The 21,920-nt window shown below is 46.5% G+C and overlaps 1 protein-coding gene across 1 annotated transcript in view; it reads left to right on the top strand.

Annotated features, from left to right (window-relative positions):
* The first annotated feature begins 7,482 nt into the window (after positions 1-7,482).
* The window catches only part of LOC141056271 (transient receptor potential cation channel subfamily V member 6-like), a 48,194-nt gene continuing 33,756 nt past the window's right edge, over positions 7,483-21,920 (top strand). Inside the window, exon 1 of the mRNA XM_073553013.1 lies at positions 7,483-7,992. Within this exon, the coding sequence (XP_073409114.1) occupies positions 7,862-7,992 (131 nt within the window). The 5' untranslated portion in view covers positions 7,483-7,861. The remainder of the gene's footprint in view (positions 7,993-21,920) is intronic.

Below are 21,920 nucleotides of genomic sequence, written 5' to 3'. Positions count from 1 at the left end.
GTTCCAGAAAACCAGAGAGGTTGGTAACTATGCAGATTGCAGATCCCTGATCCTATCAACACAACTAGCAGTAGCAGTGGAGCGTTCCTACGATGACCTAGACGCCTCGTCACTGCCGAAGGACTACATAAGCCTAAAGCAAGAAAAGGGGAAAACTAGCTGCCCCAGAGCAGACCCCAAAGGAATAGACAGCCCCCACACATGTATTGATGGTAAAACAAGATGAAAACACAAACACAGGCAGGAAAATAGGCTGAGCAAACGATGGGGCCCAAACTAACTATAAAGGATAGGAAAGGAAAGACACTGTCTGCAATCTGCTAAAACCCCTACAAAAATAATGTCCAACACTTCTGATAACAAAATTAACCCTGAAGTCACTAGACTTCTCCCACTATATCAGCACTCTGAAATATTCTGAGACAGAGCAAAAAAGAGGCCCATCTAATAAGGGACTAAAAAGCAAATTGGCAAATGCAGATAAATAAGAGTGGAAATTCAGCACAGCCCAGCCGGGGCTGGCTGAACACACAAAAAACTGAATAGACCAACAAAATCAAGTGTGAACATTAGCAAAAACACTTAGCTTTGAGAAGGCTGGAACAGATGTGAAAACCAAGACCTCAGAAGCCAGAAGCAATCACCAACACTGACTTAGGGCGTCGGCTGTCTTAAATCCAGTCTAAGATTCCTGAGGTCCAATCATCATCCTCATTATCAGGTGGTATTAAATCAGCCTCACTACCTCCTGTTACCACCAGAGGGAGTCTGGAAGGAGAACTCACTACTGGTGGACCAGAGAATGAACTCACAACAGTACCCACTACAGCCACGGTAGCCAAAATCAAGCAGTATTCCACTCGCTGGGATCTGGGCGCTTTTAGTCCCTTCAGCGGGGACCCCTCCTAAGTCCTGGGGCTGTGTTGTGGTCCTTAGTCCAAGACTCGCAGATTCTGTTCCCTCCTGGGATCTGGCAATGCCCCGTCTGTTGGTACACATCTGCCCAGGGCAAACATGCCCTGGCTACTGACTGGAAGCAGCAGCTTCCTCCTCTCTAGAAGCTGCTGACCCAGCCCACAAAATTAGCTAGTTCCTTTCCCTAAGCTAACATACATTTAGCAACCATGGTGAAACATTATCAGACATTACAAACACAGCACATACATTGCATTACTGATACACACATTGCACAGTACAGAAACAACAAGACATTAATAAACAGGCACATAATGCAGTGAAGTGCACATAGGAGAGTGGGGGCAGATGCGGGTTCCTGCCACCTCCTTACACACTCAAGAAACAGAACAATTGTGTCCTTTTTTTTCCCACAGCTGCAGCCATCGCTCCGGTGGACCTCACCAGTGGCAGAAGTGACAATGACCGGTCCATCGTCCCAACTATCTGCTGTTTTCGATGTCGCCCAAAATTGCTCAGTTACGGTGCTGCACAGCTCTGTTGATGGGATAATGCTTTACATCTACCCCCTATTAATTTGGAAAAAAAGGCGGATGTGCAGTACCTGGCAGTGGCCACCACACAGTAGATGGAGCTGTGCTGTGCCGACACCGATAGCAGCTGATCAGCGGGGGGTGACCCCCACCGGTCAGACATTGATGACCTATCCTAAGGATAGACCATCAGTGTTAAAGTCCCGGACAACCCCTTTAATATATTTTAATATGGTTTGATACAAGTATAAAAAACAAACTTTCATAATCAATGCAGCGTAAACCCGAAGTGCAAATATGTGTTATTAATAGAAGAAAGAATGATAATTTTCCAGTATTAAGAAAGAAGAATCTGCTTATTTTCCAGAACCAGCGCAGCCATTGCCAATTTCTGATATTACAGCTTTGTCCTACTTAAAGGGGTTATCCGATGCCCCCGGCCCTCACTTCTTCATCGGGAGGTTAGAGACGCCGCTGTCAGGCTTCTCGTGGCAGGAATCACACGTGTCCTATTCTAGCAGTTAGGTGAGGGAGTCAGCGGCTGTCAGCGTGGCTTCAGCAGCCCCTCTAATGTCTCTATGCACAAGTATGAGACCACCGAATAACGAGCGCGACGTCCTCATAGAAATATATGGAGCCGCCACACTGTGTCCAGTCCATGCACCGGAGTCAGTTCTTGGACCGATCTGTACGGATACACCGATCCTTACACTCTAACACCTTTTCAGAAATGGAATCAGTGTCGGACTGGCCCACCGGAGAACCGGAGGATTCTCCGGTGGGCCTTGGCATCCTGTGGTCCCTCACACCTGCTGGCATACAGTGCCAGCTACCTAGGGCCCCTGCTGCTCGAGGGGCCCCCAGCCAGTGGTGTGTCACACACCATGCAGCTGCTATGGGGGCCCTGTGCCAGCGGAGCAGCAGCGGGTGACAGGAGGCAGGAGCCCCTGTCCCCGCTGCTAAAGAGAAATGAATATTCACTGCTTCCCACGCCCACAGGGGCCCCGTCCCCCCAGCCCAGTAAGCCACTATGCGGCCCTAAATCAGGGCTGGCACCGCTATGTCTGGCAGACGTGCAGAGGGTACCAGGACGGGCACATTGATGGCAGCTATGAGGGTGGCACCCAGAGCAGTGAATGGCGGGAGGGGCGGCAGTCACGTGACACTGCACGGTGTTGATGGAGCCGGGACCGGCGATGATGCTATCCAGACAGTCTGGGGCCTGGGCAGTAGCGCGGCAGAGGCGTCCGGGAACACCGCACCAGGGCCGTGCCAGCAGCACCTGCAGATGAGACCGGGCACACGGCGTGGATGAAGAGGAGAACGGTGCGGAGTTGATCAGGTCATGGGATCCTTGTATAGGACTGCAGGCAGACTCGCAGGCGCTGCATCCTCTCTAGAGCTCGTCCATATGGATGTAGCAGAGCTGAGCCGCTCAGGTGAGGAGAGGCAGGGGTCTGTGCTTCATGACAGTATCACAATGTGGCATCCATAGTTTTACATAGGACTGCATGATCTTATCATAATGGGGCATCCATGGTTTTACATAGGACTGCAGCAAAACCTGCTCTGTTTTCTAAGGCTGAGTTCACACGTGGCGTTTTTTTCGCGTTTCCGCAGCGGTTTTAACTGCGCGATTTTGCCGCGAAAACGTGAAAAATAAGTATCCCATGCATTCCTATGGGATTCCGCAATGCTGTGCTAATGCTGCGGTTTTTACCGCGGCGGAATCACTTCGCGGTAAAAACCGCAGCATGCTCATTAATTTGCGGAATCGCGGCAATCCCGCACCCATAGGAATGCATTGTTCTGCTTACTTCCCGCATGTGGCTGTGCACACCATGCGGAAAGTAAGCAGAACATTTGCGGATGGTACCCACGGTCCGGAGGAGAGGAGACTGTCCTCCAGGCTTTGGGTACCATATCCCTGTAAAAAATAGAATTTAAAATAAAAAATATTGTTATTCTCACCTTCCGGCGTCCCGCGCAGCATTCCCGCCTCTCTCCACGCTTCCGTTCCCAGTATTTCTTTGCGAAAATGCCCGCGATGGCGTCCGTTCTCGCGGGATCGCGAAGTCTCGCGGTCATTCGCGCGACGTCATCGTGAATTACCGCAAGACATCGCGATCCCGCGAGAACGGACGTCATCGCGGGCATTTTCTCAAAGGATTACTGGGAACGGATGCGCGGGACGTAGGAAGGTAAGAATAACACTATTTTTTTTTTTTTTTTTTACATTCTATCTTTTAGGCTAAGTGCACACGTACCGGAACTCTCGCGGAAATTACCGCGAGAATTCCGGAATTCCATTCCGCGGGAAAATCGCATTTTATTTTCCCGCGATTTTCCCGAGGAAAAACTAGCATTTTGCAAGCGTAATTAGCTTGCCGAATTGCTAGCGTTTTCCAAGCGATCTGGAACATCGCTTGGGGAACTGATTGACAGGTTGGTCACACTCATCAAACACAGTGTTTGACGAGTGTGACCAACTTTTTACTACTGAGGCCGCCTATGCAGCATCAATAGTAAAAGATAGAATGTAAAAAAAAATAAAAAATAGTGTTATTCTTACCTTCCGACGTCCCGCGCATCCATTCCCAGTAATCCTTTGAGAAAATGCCCGCGATGACGTCCGTTCTCGCGGGATCGCGATGTCTCGCGGTAATTCACGATGACATCACGCGAATGACCGCGAGACTTCGCGATCCCGCAAGAACGGACGCCATCGCGGGCATTTTCGCAAAGGATTACTGGGAACGGAAGCGTGGAGAGAGGCGGGAATGCTGCGTGGGACGCCGGAAGGTGAGAATAACAATATTTTTTATTTTAAATTCTATTTTTTACAGGGATATGGTACCCAAAGCCTGGAGGACAGGCTTGCGGGATCGCCGCGATTCCGCAAATTAATGAGCATGCTGTGGTTTTTACCGCAAAGTGATTCCGCCGCGGTAAAAACCGCAACATTAGCACAGCATTGCGGAATCCCATAGGAATGCATGGGATACTTATTTTTCGCGTTTTCGCGGCAAAATCGCGCGGTTAAAACCGCCGCGGAAACGCGAAAAAAACGCCACGTGTGAACTCAGCCTTACTATTGATGCTGCATAGGCGGCCTCAGTAGTAAAAAGTTGGTCACACTCGTCAAACACTGTGTTTGACGAATGTGACCAACCTGTCAATCAGTTCCCCAAGCGATGCTACAGATCGCTTGGAAAACGCTAGCAATTCTGCAAGCTAATTACGCTTGCAAAATGCTAGTTTTTCCTCGGGAAAATCGCGGGAATTTAAAATGCGATTTTCCCGCGGAATGGAATTCCGGAATTCTCGCGGTAATTTCCACGAGAGTTCCGGTACGTGTGCACTTGGCCTAAGCATTGGTGAATAGCTATTCTGCACAATTGTAGCAGAGCTGAGTTTGTCTGCTGTGCAAGGGGAAGTCCGTCATTTCGCAAGGGTCCTGGTCAAAATGTGGTTTTACATTGGACTGCAGAACAAAACTATCTTATACCGATGTAGCAGAGCTGAAGCTGTCAGATGTGTGAGGTTTGTCACTTGGTCCTGACACACACTGAAGCTGGAATCAGTGTGGGAGCGAGGAGGAGAGGTTAGTATTGTGGTTTGGGTTTTTTTTTATATCTCTATCTCTCTCTCTCTCTATCTATATCTATATATGTAGCATTATACCCTATGAGGGGGGCAGCATTATACTCTATGAGGAGGGCAGCATTATACCCTATGAGGAGGCAGCGTTATACCCTATGAGGGGGCAGCGTTATACCTTATGAGGGGGGCAGCGTTATACCTTATGAGGGGGGCAGCATTATACCCTATGAGGGGGCAGCGTTATACCCTATGAGGGGGCAGCGTTATACCTTATGAGGGGGGCAGCATTATACCCTATGAGGGGGGGCAGCATTATACCTTATGAGGGGGCAGCGTTATACCCTATGAGGGGGGCAGCATTATACCCTATGAGGGGGGGAAGCATTATACCTTATGAGGGGGCAGCATTATACCCTATGAGGGGGGGAAGCATTATACCTTATGAGGGGGCAGCGTTATACCCTATGAGGGGGGGCAGCATTATACCTTATGAGGGGGCAGCGTTATACCCTATGAGGGGGCAGCATTATACTCTATGAGGGGGCAGCATTATACCCTATGAGGGGGGGCAGCATTATACTTTATGAGGGGGCAGCGTTATACCCTATGAGGGGGCAGCGTTATACTCTATGAGGGGGGCAGCATTATACCCTATGAGGGGGCAGCGTTATACCCTATGAGGGGGGCAGCGTTATACCCTATGAGGGGGCAGCATTATACCCTATGGGGGGGCAGTATTATACTCTATGAGGGGGCAGCGTTATACCCTATGAGGGGGCAGCATTATACCCTATGAGGGGGCAGCATTATACTCTATGAGGGGGCAGCGTTATACCCTATGAGGGGGCAGCGTTACACCCTATGAGGTGGCAGCATTATACCTTATGAGGAGGCAGCGTTAGACCCTATGAGGGGGGGCAGCATTATACCTTGAGGGGGCAGCGTTATACCCTATGAGGGGGCAGCGTTATACCCTATGAGGGGGCAGCATTATACCTTATGAGGGGGCAGCATTATACTCTATGAGGAGGGCAGCATTATACCCTATGAGGGGGCAGCGTTATACCTTATGAGGAGGCAGCATTATACCCTATGAGGGGGGCCAGCATTATACCCTATGAGGGGGGGCAGCGTTATACCCTATGAGGGGGGTCAGCATTATACCTTATGAGGGGGCAGCGTTATACTCTATGAGGGGGGCAGCATTATACCCTATGAGGGGGCAGCGTTATACCTTATGAGGGGGCAGCGTTATACCCTATGAGGGGGCAGCATTATACCCTATGAGGGGGCAGCGTTATACCTTATGAGGGGGCAGCATTATACCCTATGAGGGGGCAGCGTTATACTCTATGAGGGGGGCAGCATTATACCCTATGAGGGGGCAGCATTAAACCCTATGAGGGGGGGCAGCATTATACCTTATGAGGGGGCAGCTTTATACCCTATGAGGGGGGGCAGCATTATACCCTATGAGGGGGCAGCGTTATACTCTATGAGGGGGGCAGCATTATACCCTATGAGGGGGCAGCATTATACCTTATGAGGGGGCAGCATTATACCCTATAAGGGGGCAACATTATACTCTATGATGGGGCAGTGTTATACTCTATGAGGGGGGCAGCATTATACCCTATGAGGGGGGGCAGCATTATACCTTATGAGGGGGCAACGTTATACCCTATGAGGGGGGGCAGCATTATACCTTATGAGGGGGCAGCGTTATACCCTCTGAGGGGGGGCAGCATTGTATTCTATGGAGGGTTTCATTATATTCTATGAGGGGGCTACATTATACTAAACGAGGGGGCTGCTTTATATTCTATGAGGGAGGCTACCCCAACTCCTGCTACATAATTAAGACATGAACTACCTTATATTATACCCTGATATTAGCGTGTTTTACCGCACAATTGGTGGTCTTGTATTTATTTCTATGTAGCTACATAGTGGGCCCCGAGAATGATTTTCTCTGGTGGGCCCAAGGTGCTCCAGTCTGACGCTGAATGGAATGATAATTTATTCTTACAGTATCTGATACGTAAATGTAGCAGAGCTGAAATTGTTTTTTTAGTCTCAGTGTCACAATTTCCATTCTGCGCCATCATCATACCGTGACACGGTGCGTATAAAAGTGTGACCCAGCTCTGCTACAACCTGTCTGACTTTTCATCGTGTCGGTCCCATCGACCTGGATAAATTATAAAAAAGGACATCCCCCCTTCAACTTTTGCTGAGCGACCCCGTCCTTCCCTCTGTGGGTTTGCTATCTCTTTAATAGTCCCGGTAGGTGTGGGTTCCTCGCTGTCAGCCACAGGTAGAGGAGAACCCTCCCCGGTCTCTGCCCACTTGCTAATTACAGCATGAGGAGATAGTTCTTAATTGAGCCCTGCATCCAGCCCTGCGCCACTGTTCTCCAAGGAGCCTGAGCGCCTCCACAAACACACAGGAAACTTGCTCCTGTCTTTTGAAACTTTTAACGTTGATGCAAAATTTTTAGCAAGTTCCGAAAATTCTAGAACCTTGAGAACCTTCTTTTTTAGAAGTTTTTGTTCCAGTTTTTTAATATCAAACTTTTTAAAAAAAAAATTTTTTCCACTTTTTAAAAATTTTAACTTTTTCCAGACTTTTTTTTTCCCATTGAAGTTAAATTTCCTCTAGAATAATCCGAGATTTCCCAGTGAATGTCCGACCCAGGTGTGAGGATGAAATAAGCAAAATCTGAGACTTTTTCTTTTGCCATCATCACAGCCTGTCAGGAAAAGGTGCGGATTTTTAAAATTTTTAGGGCGAGCGCCCCGATTTTAGCGATGGTGCTCTGCTACTGCGACAAGACGGCCGGGATCACCAGTAATGTATGGAATGGGATTAAGAGTCAGATCCAGAGTCGAGCGCCGGAGGGGATGGAGCTGGATGTCATCCACATGTTGCAGCAGAAGCGGTGAGTAGGAATCTGGGGGATAATGGGAGTTGTTTGGTTCTTAAAGGAATGGTTCGGTTCCGCTCGTCTGGGCCGAAGAGCTTGCAATCTAATTTTAGATTCTGGTTTGCAACAAATTGATGGAAGGGTCAACGAAAGGCACTAAAAGGGTCAACTGTGGCGTGATGTGATTTTAAGATTGATGATGAGAAATGACGAATGTCAGCATGCTGGGAGTTGTAGTGCTTTGGCGGAAAGTGATCCGCAAGTTGTAAATATTTGCCGGATTTCAGGATCGCCAGCAGGAGCCCTAAGTCAGTACAGAAAGTGGAGGATTCGCGAAAAACGGAAAGAGCCGAAATTTACAGAAATGTGGGCAGTCAGAAAATGAGAGTTGTAGTTTCCCAGCAGTCAGCGAGCGACAGGAAAATGGAGACGTGAAGGGATTTATACACGCCACATTTAGGTGAAGTAGCAATAATGCCGCCATATGTGTGACTTCATCCATAGAGTGTTGTTCCACTGGAGGAATAAGAGGCAGATATTCTTCTGCCCCCCCAAAAAAATCCTCTGCCCCAAAAAAATCCTCTGCAAATTACAGTAGCAGTGGTGTAAAGATTTCCAGAAAACTCATTCATGCGATGAAGAGAAAATCTGCAGCATAAACTGACCTCAATCTACAGTGTGAATGTCGCCCGAGATGTCACCCTCCGCAATGCAAAATGTACAGAGACTCTGCCGCTATTGATTTTCTGCCGCCTTGTGGTTGTCAATACTGTTTGATCTGGATATTGAAGATCTGCTTCATAGTCCACACGGCCGGGGCGGTAATCCGATTTACTTAGGAACAATCCACACGGAAAATCCGATGTTCACGGATGTATACCGGCTCCTGTCCCCCCCGTGTACGATATGGCGGTACGTTCATCATCTACTGAGAGTTGGGGTTTCTGAGTCTGCAAACAACTATTTTGTGCCCAAAAAAATGACTTTCTGGAGATTTTGTATAAAAAAAAGTCATATGTGAGCGTCTGCCGCCGCCGACGCAGAAAGGGCACGTTCACGCACGCAACACATGGGGCGAGGAGGACAATCTGCAGCAAAATCACAGCAGCTAAAATGACGTCTCTAAATGATGTAGAAGGAAAAGTTTCAGAACTTTCTGATAAGTTTTGGCTCCAGTTCTTCACTTTGAGATTCTTTTTTTCTAGTAACGTTCCTTTTGCTCTTGTTGAAATCATTGGAGTTTGTTTTTCCATTTTGGGCAAAGTTGAATTAATTTTGTGCAGATGATACCCGCTCCCGAACAATAAAGACTCTTCCTCTTTACTTCTATCGTGAATCCACTTTGCTGTTCCTATATTCAGACTTTTGAAAGTTTTCTCTCTTCCGTGTTTCGAACAAAAGAGAGATTGCGAGTCACTACTATGACGCTGGATCCTTAGGGGATTCGCTACAAATTAAAGGCCGTCCAATCGGAATATCAAAAAAAAATATTATTCATGGGGGGAAAAAAAATCACCAAAAGTTCTGGAAAAAATTGTACATTTTCCGTCTCTTGCGTCCTGGCAGCTTTCCAGTAGATGTGACTGTCTCTGGCAACAATCAGTGGAGCCAGAATATCCATTTTTAAATACAGGAGAACCCCTTTAAATTAACTCCTAATACACTTCTTTTTGCCCCCTGATTTGTCAACACTTTTACGTGCCGCCTTAAGACGCGCGTGTCCGTCAGGTCCGTAGTAAATTCTCCCACTTTTGCGGCATAAATCATGATGACTTTGCCATCCGTGCACCATTAACATAAAGTTCCGCTCACTTTTCACAAAGTTTCTGGCACCGGTCATAATAATGAAAAATGGCGCTAAAAAATGGAAATGTGATATTTTATACAGTTGTGCCCCAGAATTCTGGCAGAAACTGAGTATTCCGGGGTCTTTGAGTATCTGTTTCAAACCATTATCATGAACTCTGCGGCCCCCCCCAGTGACAAAAGATCATCCCCATATGCAGTAACACGCTGCACCTGCTGGGTTGGACGTGAACTGGAGGGGTTTGCAATTTCTGGATAAAAGCAAGAATGATCTAGAAACCATCAGGGGGGTCAGGTAATAAAGCTCAGAAAGACTGGAGTCAATGTGGCTGAACTGCAATACCACACACCACCAGTAGGCTGGGGTGGCGCTGTTTTATGAAATGAATTATTTGTTTTTGTAAGCTTCTTTATCATGCAGGATCAGTCTATTATAGACTTTTCGATTAGCAACAGTCCTGATAATAACATTTGTATTTGGGAATTGCCAGTTATGTAATTTTTTAATAAGCATATAATGCCTCCAGCGCAGGACACGGGGTGTCAGATTCCTGAACTTGTAGGTTCTTCTTCACTTCTGTTTACTGAACCTAATAAACATGTGGGAAACGGCTTCTGAGCCCGGAGTCTTGGCAGCGTGGAGGAGTTAGCAGCGTCTCCACGCCACCAGCCCAATTAGAGCTCCGGTGATGAGAGCGAGACGATGAAGGCGCGAAAGACGGGAACATCAGGATGCAGAGGGTTAAAAGGAATCTGTCAGCAGGATTTCACCTCCCAAACTATTAATATGAGAATGTAGCTCTACCAAAGACAAGTCCATCCATACCTGCACATGGCCCATCAGATCCGTGATATGCAAATGAGGCTGAAGAACTTTGGGAGATCTGAAGCCTCTGTCACTCCAGCTCTTTTCCCTGCCCAGCGCCGCCTCCTCCTGCTTGACTGATTCCTCCTTTGCCTGAAGTGACCCAGCATAGAGGCTATCGGTCAAGCAGGAGGAGGCTGTGCTAGGCGAGGAATAGAGCTGGAGTGACAGAGGTTGTGAGGAGCTTCCACGTGCTGAAAAACATATCCATTCAAACTCTGATTTCTCAGTAAATAAGGAGCATCCCTCTCCGCCTTTCCCCGGACTTCTGCTCCTCTTCACCTCCAACTTTTCCCTAGCTGCTGATCCTCTTCTTCTCCACCTTTCTCCTCTAGCTGCTCTTCTTCATTTTTCTGTTGGAGATTCTTTTCTCCACCCATCTGGCTGCTAATTCTTTCCTTTTTTCCTCCTACTGATTTACACCTCCCATTCTAACTGCCCTTCCTCTCCTTTTTTTACTCTCCTCTTGGCTGCTCCTTCCCTCTCATCCTCAGTTGTGGCTGCTACTTCCCTCCCCTCTGACTGCTTTTTCTGCTTTCTGCTTACTCCTTCCTTTTCCTCCTCCCCTCTGACTGCTTCTCCTCCCTTGTGGCTGCGCTTACCCTCTCCTACTCCTACTGACTGCTTCTCCTCCCTTGTAACTGCCCCTTCCCTCTCCTCTGACTGCTTCTACTCCGTTGTGGCTGCTCCTCCCCTCGCCTCCTCCCCTCTGACTGATTCTCCTCTATTGTGACTGCTCCTTCCCTCTCTTCTGACTGCTTCTCCTCCCTTGTGGCTGCTCCTTCCCTCTCTTCTGACTGCTTCTCCTCCCTTGTGGCTGCTCCTTCCCTCGCCTCCTCCCCTCTGACTGATTCTCCTCTATTGTGACTGCTCCTTCCCTCTCTTCTGACTGCTTCTCCTCCCTTGTGGCTGCTCCTTCCCTCTCTTCTGACTGCTTCTCCTCCCTTGTGGCTGCTCCTTCCCTCGCCTCCTCCCCTCTGACTGCTTCTCCTCTATTGTGACTGCTCCTTCCCTCTCCTCTGACTGCTTCTCCTCCTTTGTAACTGCTCCTTCCCTCTCCTCTGACTGCTTCTCCTCCCTTGTGGCTGCTCCTTCCCTCTCCTCTGACTGCTTCTCCTCCCTTGTGGCTGCTCCTTCCCTCTCCTCTGACTGCTTCTCCTCCCTTGTAACTGCTCCTTCCCTCTCCTCTGACTGCTTCTCCTCCCTTGTGGCTGCTCCTCCCCTCACCTCCTCCCCTCTGACTGATTCTCCTCTATTGTGACTGCTCCTTCCCTCTCCTCCTCTCCTCTGACTGCTTCTCCTCCCTTGTGGCTGCTCCTTCCCTTGCCTCCTCCCCTCTGACTGCTTCTCCTTTGTATCTGCTCCTTCCCTCTCCTCTGACTGCTTCTCCTCCCTTGTGGCTGCTCCTTCCCTCTCAACCTCCCCTCTGACTGCTTCTCTATTGTGACTGCTCCTTCCCTCTCCTCCTCCCCTCTGACTGCTTCTCCTCCCTTGTGGCTGCTCCTTCCCTCTCCTCCTCCCCTCTGACTGCTTCTCCTCCCTTGTGGCTGCTCCTTCCCTTGCCTCCTCCCCTCTGACTGCTTCTCCTTTGTATCTGCTCCTTCCCTCTCCTCTGACTGCTTCTCCTCCCTTGTGGCTGCTCCTTCCCTCTCAACCTCCCCTCTGACTGCTTCTCTATTGTGACTGCTCCTTCCCTCTCCTCCTCCCCTCTGACTGCTTCTCCTCCCTTGTAGCTTCTCCTTTGCCTCTTCTCTGTCCTCCTCCCCTATGGCTCCTTCTCTCTAGTTGCTCCTCTCCGATCATTATCCATCATTTCTGGATAGAAAGAAAATTCAGGTGCTTCTCACAAAATTAGAATATAATCAAAAAATTAATTTATTTCAGTTCTTCAATACAAAAGTGAAACTCATATTAGGCCGGTTTCACATGTCCTGATATTTCCGGTACCGGAGATATCCGTGTCCACGTGTCAACTTGTCATATTGATGTGGCATCCGTGTGCTATCCGTTTGTACCATCTGTGTGTGATCCGTGTGCTGTCCATATGCTGTCCGCGCATTGAAACAATTTTTTTCAGTGTTGTTAACCCTATGTCTTTTAAAACGCACACACTTGGCACACGGACGCCATCCGTGTGTGGTACGTGTTTACATGGACCCATTGATTGGGTCCGCGTGATCCGTGCTGTCACTCAAAAACGGACATGTCAGTGCGTTTTGCACACAGACACACGGCCCGTGAAAACACACTGACATGTACATAGACCCATTCATTTGAATGAGTCTACGTTTGTCAGTATCTCCGGTACGTGTGGTGACAGTTTTCTCACGTACCGGAGATACTGATGTGTGAAACCGGCATTATATAGAGTCATTACAAGCAAAGTGATCTATTTCATGTGTTTATTTCTGGAAACTTCACACTAGGCCTTGGAAATCAAGGTCCCAGAGTCTGGAGGAAGAGTGAGAGGCCACAATCCAAGCTGCAAACTAGAGGAGGAAGACCTGTGAAGACTCAGACGTCAAGGTTAGATTTCAGAAAGGCAGATTTTAAGGGATTCAGAAAGAGAATTGGAGGGATCCAATGGCTGGATATCCTTAAAGACAAAAATGTCCAGGAAGGATGGGAAATCTTGAAAAATGAAATTCTCAAAGCGCAATTGTTAACGATTCCGAAAAGAGGGAAGAATAGGAAGCATTTAAGGAAACCAGGATGGATGAACACAGAACTTAAGCACATGCTAAAAAGGAAGAAATGTTTATAAAATGGAAAGAGGGAGGCATATCTAAAGAAGAATATAATGCTGTCTGCAGAACCTGCAGGGCACAAATCAGATTAGTAAAGCTGACAATGAATTGAGGCTTGCAAGAGACGTATAAAGCAATAATAAAGGATTTTGGAGATATGTCAAAAGTAAAAGAAAAGTCAAAGATGCTATAGGATTTTTACAGGATGAAAATGATGAAATGGTAAGACAGGATGTTGAGAAGGCCGAACTTTTAAATTCTATGTATCACTGTGCTTGATTGGCAGCAAACTCACCTGACCTTAACCCCATAGAGAATCTATAGGTTATCGTCAAGAGGAAGATGAGAGACACCAGACCCCACAATGCAGACGAGCTGAAGGCTTCTATCAAAGCAACCTGGGCTTCCATAACCCCTCAGCAGTGCCACAGGCTGATCGCCTCCACGCCACGCCGCATTGATGCAGTAAATGATGAAACAGGAGCCCTGACCAAGTATTGAGTGCATTTACTGATCATACATTTCAGTAGGACAACATTTCAGATTTTACAATCATTTTTTCAAGCTGGTGTTATAAAGTATTCTAATTTACTGAGATAATGACTTTTGGGTTTTCATTGGCTGTAAGCCATAATCATCAAAATTACCAGAAATAAACCCGTGAAATAGATCACTCTGTGTGTAATGACTCTATGGAATATAGGAGATTCACTTTTTGTATTGAAGAACTGAAATAAATTCGCTTTTTGATGATATTCTAATTTTATGAGAAGCTCCTGTACATTTTCAGATTACAATTTAATGTTCTAGGTGACAAAATCAGGTCATCCAGTTTCTGCCGGAGTAATAATAACCCTGCGCTGCCCGGCCGGCACACTGCGGGATCAGCTGATCGCCTTTGGCCACTTTGATGGTCATAAAGATAAGCTCGGAAGTTTTTAAAAAGAAGTGAAAGTGTCTCAGGAGTGGAAGCAATTACCTGTAGGAGTGTGGGAAGCGGAGAGGCCGAGGAGACCAAAGGACAAAGCTTAGTGCAAACCCAGTGCCCTCAGCGCCATGTGGGGGCGCTCCCGCGTTCATTACTGACGAGCGAAGCCGCTGAAAGTTCAGTCTTTGCTAAGAATTTGCTGCAATTCTCCCTTTGTTGGGGTTGTATGTGACATCTTAACGGATCATCTGACTATTTGCTCTAAAAGATGCAAGGGCGTAAAAGAGAAAATAAAAAGGATTTTTTTGGTTTTTTTTACTAAATTTTTGCACCTTCATGTGCCATTTTGGAAGAATTTGGTGCAAAAAAAAAAAAGAGCAAAAACCGGGTCCGGATTGTGCTCGTTAGCAATTGACCTCAATTTTGCATTTCTGTCTAATTTGGACAGAGTTCACGCACTCTTGTCTTTTTATAAGGGACAGTAGGGTTGAAAGTTATAAAGTCAGTGTTATCGATTTTATAAGCCTAAATGGCTCCTGGATCTTGTGTGTTCCGACCCTCGTATTCTGTTTTATTGGGGTGATCGGTGCAGAAAATATTCAAAACAATCGTCCAGTTATTTAAAGGGGTTGTTCCACGTTCTCAATCGGGAGCGCACTGCTCTCCTGCCTCCCGACTTCCTACTTACTCGGGGTGGCGGTGCGCTCCTGGCAACAGCAAGGTCGCTCCACTGGCCTGAATTGTGCAGAATACTTGCAGAGATAGCTTTGTGTATGAAGCCCTGGTGGAGCGTCGGGGAACTGCCAGCTTCAGAGCTCCAGTAGAAAGCTCTTGTATGTAGTGATGAGCGCAAGTGCCGCTACTGGAGTTTCCCTATGTCCTCGGGTAACCCCGAGAATCACAGGTGCTTGAATGACATTTTCAAGTCCTGGCAGCCACATGTTTCGGCGCTATTAGACAGCCACAAAACATGCAGGGATTGGCGGACTGTGATGAACACACTGCCCACGGGTCTCCTGACTCAAACATGAAAGGAGACTTGCAAACAGTGATGTGTGAATGCTGAATTAAACAGAGGCAGAAATTCGGTGTTGGATGTTATTGTGTAGCTTTCACAAAAAATAGTGGCTAAGTTGGACAAAACTACAATTCTTTCATTTTTTTTTTTTAATTTGGCTTTTTGCAGGTTTTAAATTTTACTTGAGTGATTCAAATATTGTCAACCTGCAGCCACCACTAGAGGGAGCTCAGGAGCACACTGCAAATGCTATAAACTCCTTAATAACACAGTATGCACATAGCTCCCTCTGGTGGTGATGACGAACGGCCATACACTTATCATCATATAACTATACTGGGGATTTGGGTTCTATAATAGAACAAGATATCTCCAGCCACTATTAACATATGCAAAAAATAAAATAATTGCCAAAAACTGAGTTGTTTCTTTAAATAATATTATTAGAAATAACTGTACTTACCTTTTTTTTCCTATGAAGGTTAGAAACCAGCCCAGACTCCTTCTTATAATGGTATAATTTACATAATGTATCTGGATGAGGTTCAGATGAGCCGGGTCATTAATGTGTGCTAGACTATTGATTGCATAATGCCCTTTACAATGAGCTGCTGCCTAAAAAGTGATTAAAAACCACAGTGAATGTTGCAAGATGCAAAACTACAACAAGAATTAACTGTTTAGTGACCAAATGCCATGTCGCTGCTGCGTTAGATAAGGGGCTCAGTCTGAAGTCTTCCTCTCTCTCCTATTCCACCCTCTCTCCTTTCATCTCTCTCTTTCTCTCTCTGTTCTTCCCTTCTCTTTTGCTCTCTGTTCTTTCTTTCTTTTCTCTTTCTTTCTTTCTTTCTTTCTTTCTTTTCCCTCTTTTTCTTTCTTTCTTTCTCTGTTCTTTTTTTTCTTTCTCTCTTTCTTTCTCTCTGTTCTTTCTTTCTCTCTTTCTTTCTCTCTTTGTGTCTCTCTTTCTCTCTCTCTGTTCTCTCTCTTTCTTTCTCTCTCGTGCTCTCTCTCTCTCTGTCTGTCTCTTTCTCTCTCCTCCTCTTTCTCTCTCTCCTTTCTCCCCCCTCTTTCACTCCACCATTGCTTCCTCTTCCCCCAGTGGGATGCAGAGTATGCTCTCCTCGTCCATGGATGGAAGGTCCGGGAAGTGAGTGGAGAGTCTCTGGGAGTGGGAGGCCCTCTCTGCTGAGTATTTGTTGCAGCGCAGCAGGAAGTGCGCCTCGTCCTCCAGCGCCCCCTGCTGGCAGTGCCGTCACAGTCTGTTGTCCCGCGGCTTGTATGTCTGTCGATGCCGCCCAATTTCCACCTCTAGGCTGTGGGCACTGTCTGTACAGACTCCGGGTCTGCCTGTCTTTGGGGTTATGTGACCTCTCCAGACATGGGGCAGAGTGTAGTCCCTCCGCAGTGAATAGTAGATGGTGAGTTTCTGGGCGTTCTCTAATTCACTCTTCCATCCCCTTATGTATTGCTTCTTGCAGCTCTTGGAGGTTCCCTTTTATTTGGGCTTTTGTCAGGGTTTGTTGCTGACTTTGGCTTGCTCTGGGCTCCGGCTCAGTAGGGCTTTATGATGGTAGGAGCTGGGGTTGCTGTGCTGTATGTGCGCCTGGTGTGACAGCGCCCTTTTGTGTATAGTGAGCCATTTGGGGAATCGGTCCAGCTCTGCTATATTTGAGGTGCTGTGATGGACCTGGAGGAGATATTTCCAGATCTCTTGGTGGAAGACCTCGGTTGGGCTGAGATCCCACTGTTTCTGGTGTTGGTAGGTCTCTGGACCCCAAACCTCGCTGCCATACTGCAGTATAGGGGTGATGATGCTGTCTAATATCTTAAGCCACCCATGGTTTCTAGTGGTGCAGTTGTGTTCTGATGGCCGCGGAAGTTCTGCACACTTTTCTTCTCAGGGCCTCTTCTGCTTGCTCGAGGCTCCCGCTTTGGCTTAGCTCCAGACCGAGCTGCTGGCCTTCTCCAGCGTCGAGCCATTTAATGTTACAGAGGTAGTGGGGGTTTTGTTCTGGTTCCTTTTCTGAAACACCATGACTTTGGTCTTCTTATGGTTGATAGACAGCGCCGATGTGGTGCTGAATGTTTCCAGCACTGCCAGGCTGTCTTGGAGGCCTCTCTCGGTTGGGGAGAGTAGCAGGAACTCATCTCTCTATCTGTCTGTGTCTTTCTCTCTCCTCCGCATCCGAACACTAAGAAGTCAGTGTTCGGAGTCCAGCGTCGGACACTAGGTGTCTGGTAGGAACCCCTAACGTTACCGTTTGTATTCGCTCATCCCTAGTTACAAACTCTCCATTAGAACAAGCTCACTGGCAAATTCTCAGTTAACTCATTCTGCAGCCAGCAACATGCAAGGAAACAAAAAGTATGTAAAAGACAAACTCCGCATTTTTTTGAATGGTGAAAATGACTGGAGTAAAGAAACATGTGCTTGAAGGTTTCCACATCCTTTGCCAGAGTCTTTAGAGAATAATTGAGAGGACAACCTGTTTCTCTCAGCCAAAAAGACCCTAATGACAAACGCATCAATGGTGAACGAAGCTTCGATCTTCCTTTAACAGACAGATGACTGGAGGGGGAAGATGGTGGAACCCTGGTTCTGTCCTGGACAGATCGGACATCATGCTTCTACACCAGACCGCTCTCACCATTAGAATTGTATATCTCACGGTACATCTCTAGGACTAATGCATAATGTCACTATTATTAGTTTAGTAGTACAACTTATCTTCGGACATCTTACTCTGCAGAACATCTTGGTGCAAAGCTTGAGCTATTTTTGGAGGACTTGCATAATTCAACATTGTGTTACATAAAGAGGGAAATGAGGACAGAAAGGGAAATGGGATCCCACATTTCACTCGCTCACCATAATTTTGGCAAGGGTTGTGTTTCTTACTTGGTATAAGAAACTACTTTCCTCCAAAAATCTCACCATGGACTGCGTGAAATGAAATGGGAGGTTACGTCTCGTTTAGCTCCAGGATATAGTTGGTGTTTCATAAACTACTACTAAGACATATCCTGGGCAAATAGGAAAAATTGTGGATTTCTTCATTAATAAAAATGGAACATGGTGTATATGCTTACATTTTTCTTTCAATTTAAAGGCTATGTACACCTTCATAGAGAATTGCCCTCTCTTCTCTCAGTGTTAGAGGTAGCAGCAGAGAAAGGGAAGGGAGGGAGGTATCTACAGTCTCAAGGAGGGCTGAAGAAACAGTCTGTGGATATGGAGGAAAATGCATGAAAAAGAAGAAATGTGTAGGAGAAAATCTGTGTGAGCTAAAGAAAACAGCTGCACCCTGAATATTTACAGACCTCACATCCAGCCTATATTACTGAGAGAAACACAGAACTCACTTCCACCCTATATTACTAGGAGAGACACAGAGACCTCACATCCAGCCTATATTACTAGGAGAGACACACAGACCTCACATCCAGCCTATATTACTGGGAGAGACACACAGACCTCACATCCAGCCTATATTACTGGGAGAGACACACAGACCTCACATCCAGCCTATATTACTGGGAAACACACAGATCTCACATCCAGCCTATATTACTGGGAGAGACACACAGACCTCACATCCAGCCTATATTACTGGGAGAGACACACAGACCTCACATCCAGCCTATATTACTGGGAGAGACACACAGACCTCACATCCAGCCTATATTACTGGGAAACACACAGATCTCACATCCAGCCTATATTACTGGGAGAGACACACAGACCTCACATCCAGCCTATATTACTGGGAGAGACACACAGACCTCACATCCAGCCTATATTACTGGGAGAGACACGCGGACCTCACATCCAGCCTATATTACTGGGAGAGACACACAGACTTCACATCCAGCCTATATTACTGGGAGAGACACAGAGCTCACATCCAGCCTATATTACTGGGAGAGACACACAGACCTCACATCCAGCCTATATTACTGGGAGAGACACACAGAGCTCACATCCAGCCTATATTACTGGGAGAGACACACAGACCTCACATCCAGCCTATATTACTGGGAGAGACACACAGAGCTCACATCCAGCCTATATTACTAGGAGAGACACACAGGCCTCACATCCAGCCTATATTACTGGGAGAGACACACATACCTCACATCCAGCCTATATTACTAAGAGAAACACAGAACTCACTTCCACCCTATATTACTGGGAGACACACACAGACCTCACATCCAGCCTATATTACTAGGAGAGACACACAGACCTCACATCCAGCCTATATTACTAGGACAGTCACACAGACCTCACATCCAGCCTATATTACTAGGAGAGACACACAGACCTCACATCCAGCCATATTACTGGGAGAGACACACAGACCTCACATCCAGCCTATATTACTGGGAGAGACACACAGACCTCACATCCAGCCTATATTACTGGGAGAGACACACAGACCTCACATCCAGCCTATATTACTAGGAGTGACACACAGACCTCACATGCACCCTATATTACTGGGGGATACACACAGACCTCACATCCAGCCGGTGGACACCGCATCTTGAGGCACATTTGCCCCCTCCTATATTCTGACAAGCTCATTACCTTAGAGAGATTATTCTCCTCAATGCTTAAAGCACCATCGTCCTTTCTGATTGATGCCTATAAGCTCTACACAATCTATATATCACACGTAACTGAAGATGGTCACATTGACCGATATGTCTTTTTTCGTGTACTACAATAAACCTCCTTGCAAATACCTTTAAGTTGAGTGCTGGGTTATATTTGTTGCTTTAATGGTTTGGGAACCTAACCTTAGCACCATCTTGAGTTGTGCTCACGGTGTTCTTTCTATTTTACTGGCAGGGACAAATAAATTAAATCAGACTGAAGCTGCATGTTGGAGAGTCTGAAAAAGAATGAATGAAGAATTCAGAATAAAATTTAGCACAATTGAATTCTCTGCAAGGATTCCGCTAACATGGGTAAAAAAGGAAATGACTGTATACAGTGCCTTGCCAAAGTATTCGGCCCCCTGGAACTTTTCAACCTTTTCCCACATATCATGCTTCAAACATAAAGATACCAAATGTAAATTTTTGGTGAAGAATCAACAACAAGTGGGACACAATTGTGAAGTTGAAGGAAATTTATTGGTTATTTTAAATTTTTGTGGAAATTCAAAAACTGAAAACTGGGGCGTGCAATATTATTCAGCCCCTTTAACTTAATACTTTGTTGCCCCACCTTTTGCTGCGATTACAGCTGCAGGTCGCTTGGGGTATGTCTCTACCAGTTTTGTACATGGAGAGACTGAAATTCTCGCCCATTCTGCCTTGGCAAACAGCTCGAGCTCAGTGAGGTTGGATGGAGATCGTTTGTGAACAGCAGTTTTCAGCTCTTTCCACAGATTCTTGATTGGATTCAGGTCTGGACTGTGACTTGGCCATTCTAACACCTGGATACGTTTATTTGTGAACCATTCCATTGTAGATTTTGCTTTATGTTTGGGATCATTCTCTTGTTGGAAGACAAACCTCCGTCCCAGTGTCAGGTCTTTTGCAGACTCCAACAGGTTTTCTTCAAGAATGGTCCTGTATTTGGCTCCATCCATCTTCCCATCAATTTTAACCATCTTCCCTGTCCCTGCTGAAAAAAAACAGGCCCAAACCATGATACTGCCACCACCATGTTTTACAGTGGGGATGGTGTGTTCAGGGTGATGAAGTGTGTTGCCTTTACGCCAACCATATCGTTTGGCATTGTTGCCAAAAAGTTCAATTTTGGTTTCATCTGACCAGAGCACCTTCTTCCGCATGTTTGGTGTGTCTCCCAGGTGGCTTGTTGCAAACTTTAAATGACACATTTTATGGATATCTTTGAGAAATGGCTTTCTTCTTGCCACTCTTCCATAAAGGTCAGATTTGTGCAGTGTACAACAGATTGTTGTCCTATGGTCAGACTGTCCCACCTCAGCTGTAGATCTCTGCAGTTCATCCAGAGTGATCATGGGCCTCTTGGCTGCATCTCTGATCAGTCTTCTCCTTGTTTGAGATGAAAGTTTAGAGGGACGGCCGGGTCTTGGTAGAATTGCAGTGGTATGATACTCCTTCCATTTCAATATGATCGCTTGCACAGTGCTCCTTGGGATGTTTAAAGTTTTGGAAATCTTTTTGTATCCAAATCAGACTTTAAACTTCTCCACAACAGTATCACGGAGCTGCCTGTTGTGTTCCTTGGTCTTCATGATGCTCTCTGTGCATCAAGCAGAACCCTGAGACTATCACAGAGCAGGTGCATTTATACGGAGACCTGATTACACACAGGTGGATTATATTTATCATCATTAGTCATTTAGGACGACATTGGATCATTCAGAGATCCACAATGAACTTCTGGAGTGAGTTTGCTGCACTTAAAGTAAGGGGCCGAATAATATTGCACGCCCCACTTTTCAGTTTTTGAATTTCCACAAAAATTTAAAATAACCAATAAATTTAATTCAACTTCACAATTGTGTCCCACTTGTTGTTGATTCTTCACCAAAAATTTACATTTGGTATCTTTATGTTTGAAGCCTAATATGTGGG

This window comes from Dendrobates tinctorius, unplaced genomic scaffold (genome assembly GCF_039654945.1).
Source record: "Dendrobates tinctorius isolate UK_male_01 unplaced genomic scaffold, ASM3965494v1 ptg000196l, whole genome shotgun sequence".
NCBI classification, from domain to species: domain Eukaryota; kingdom Metazoa; phylum Chordata; class Amphibia; order Anura; family Dendrobatidae; genus Dendrobates; species Dendrobates tinctorius.
Note: the sequence above shows the minus strand (reverse complement) of the source record. Positions and strands in the feature narration are given on the sequence as shown.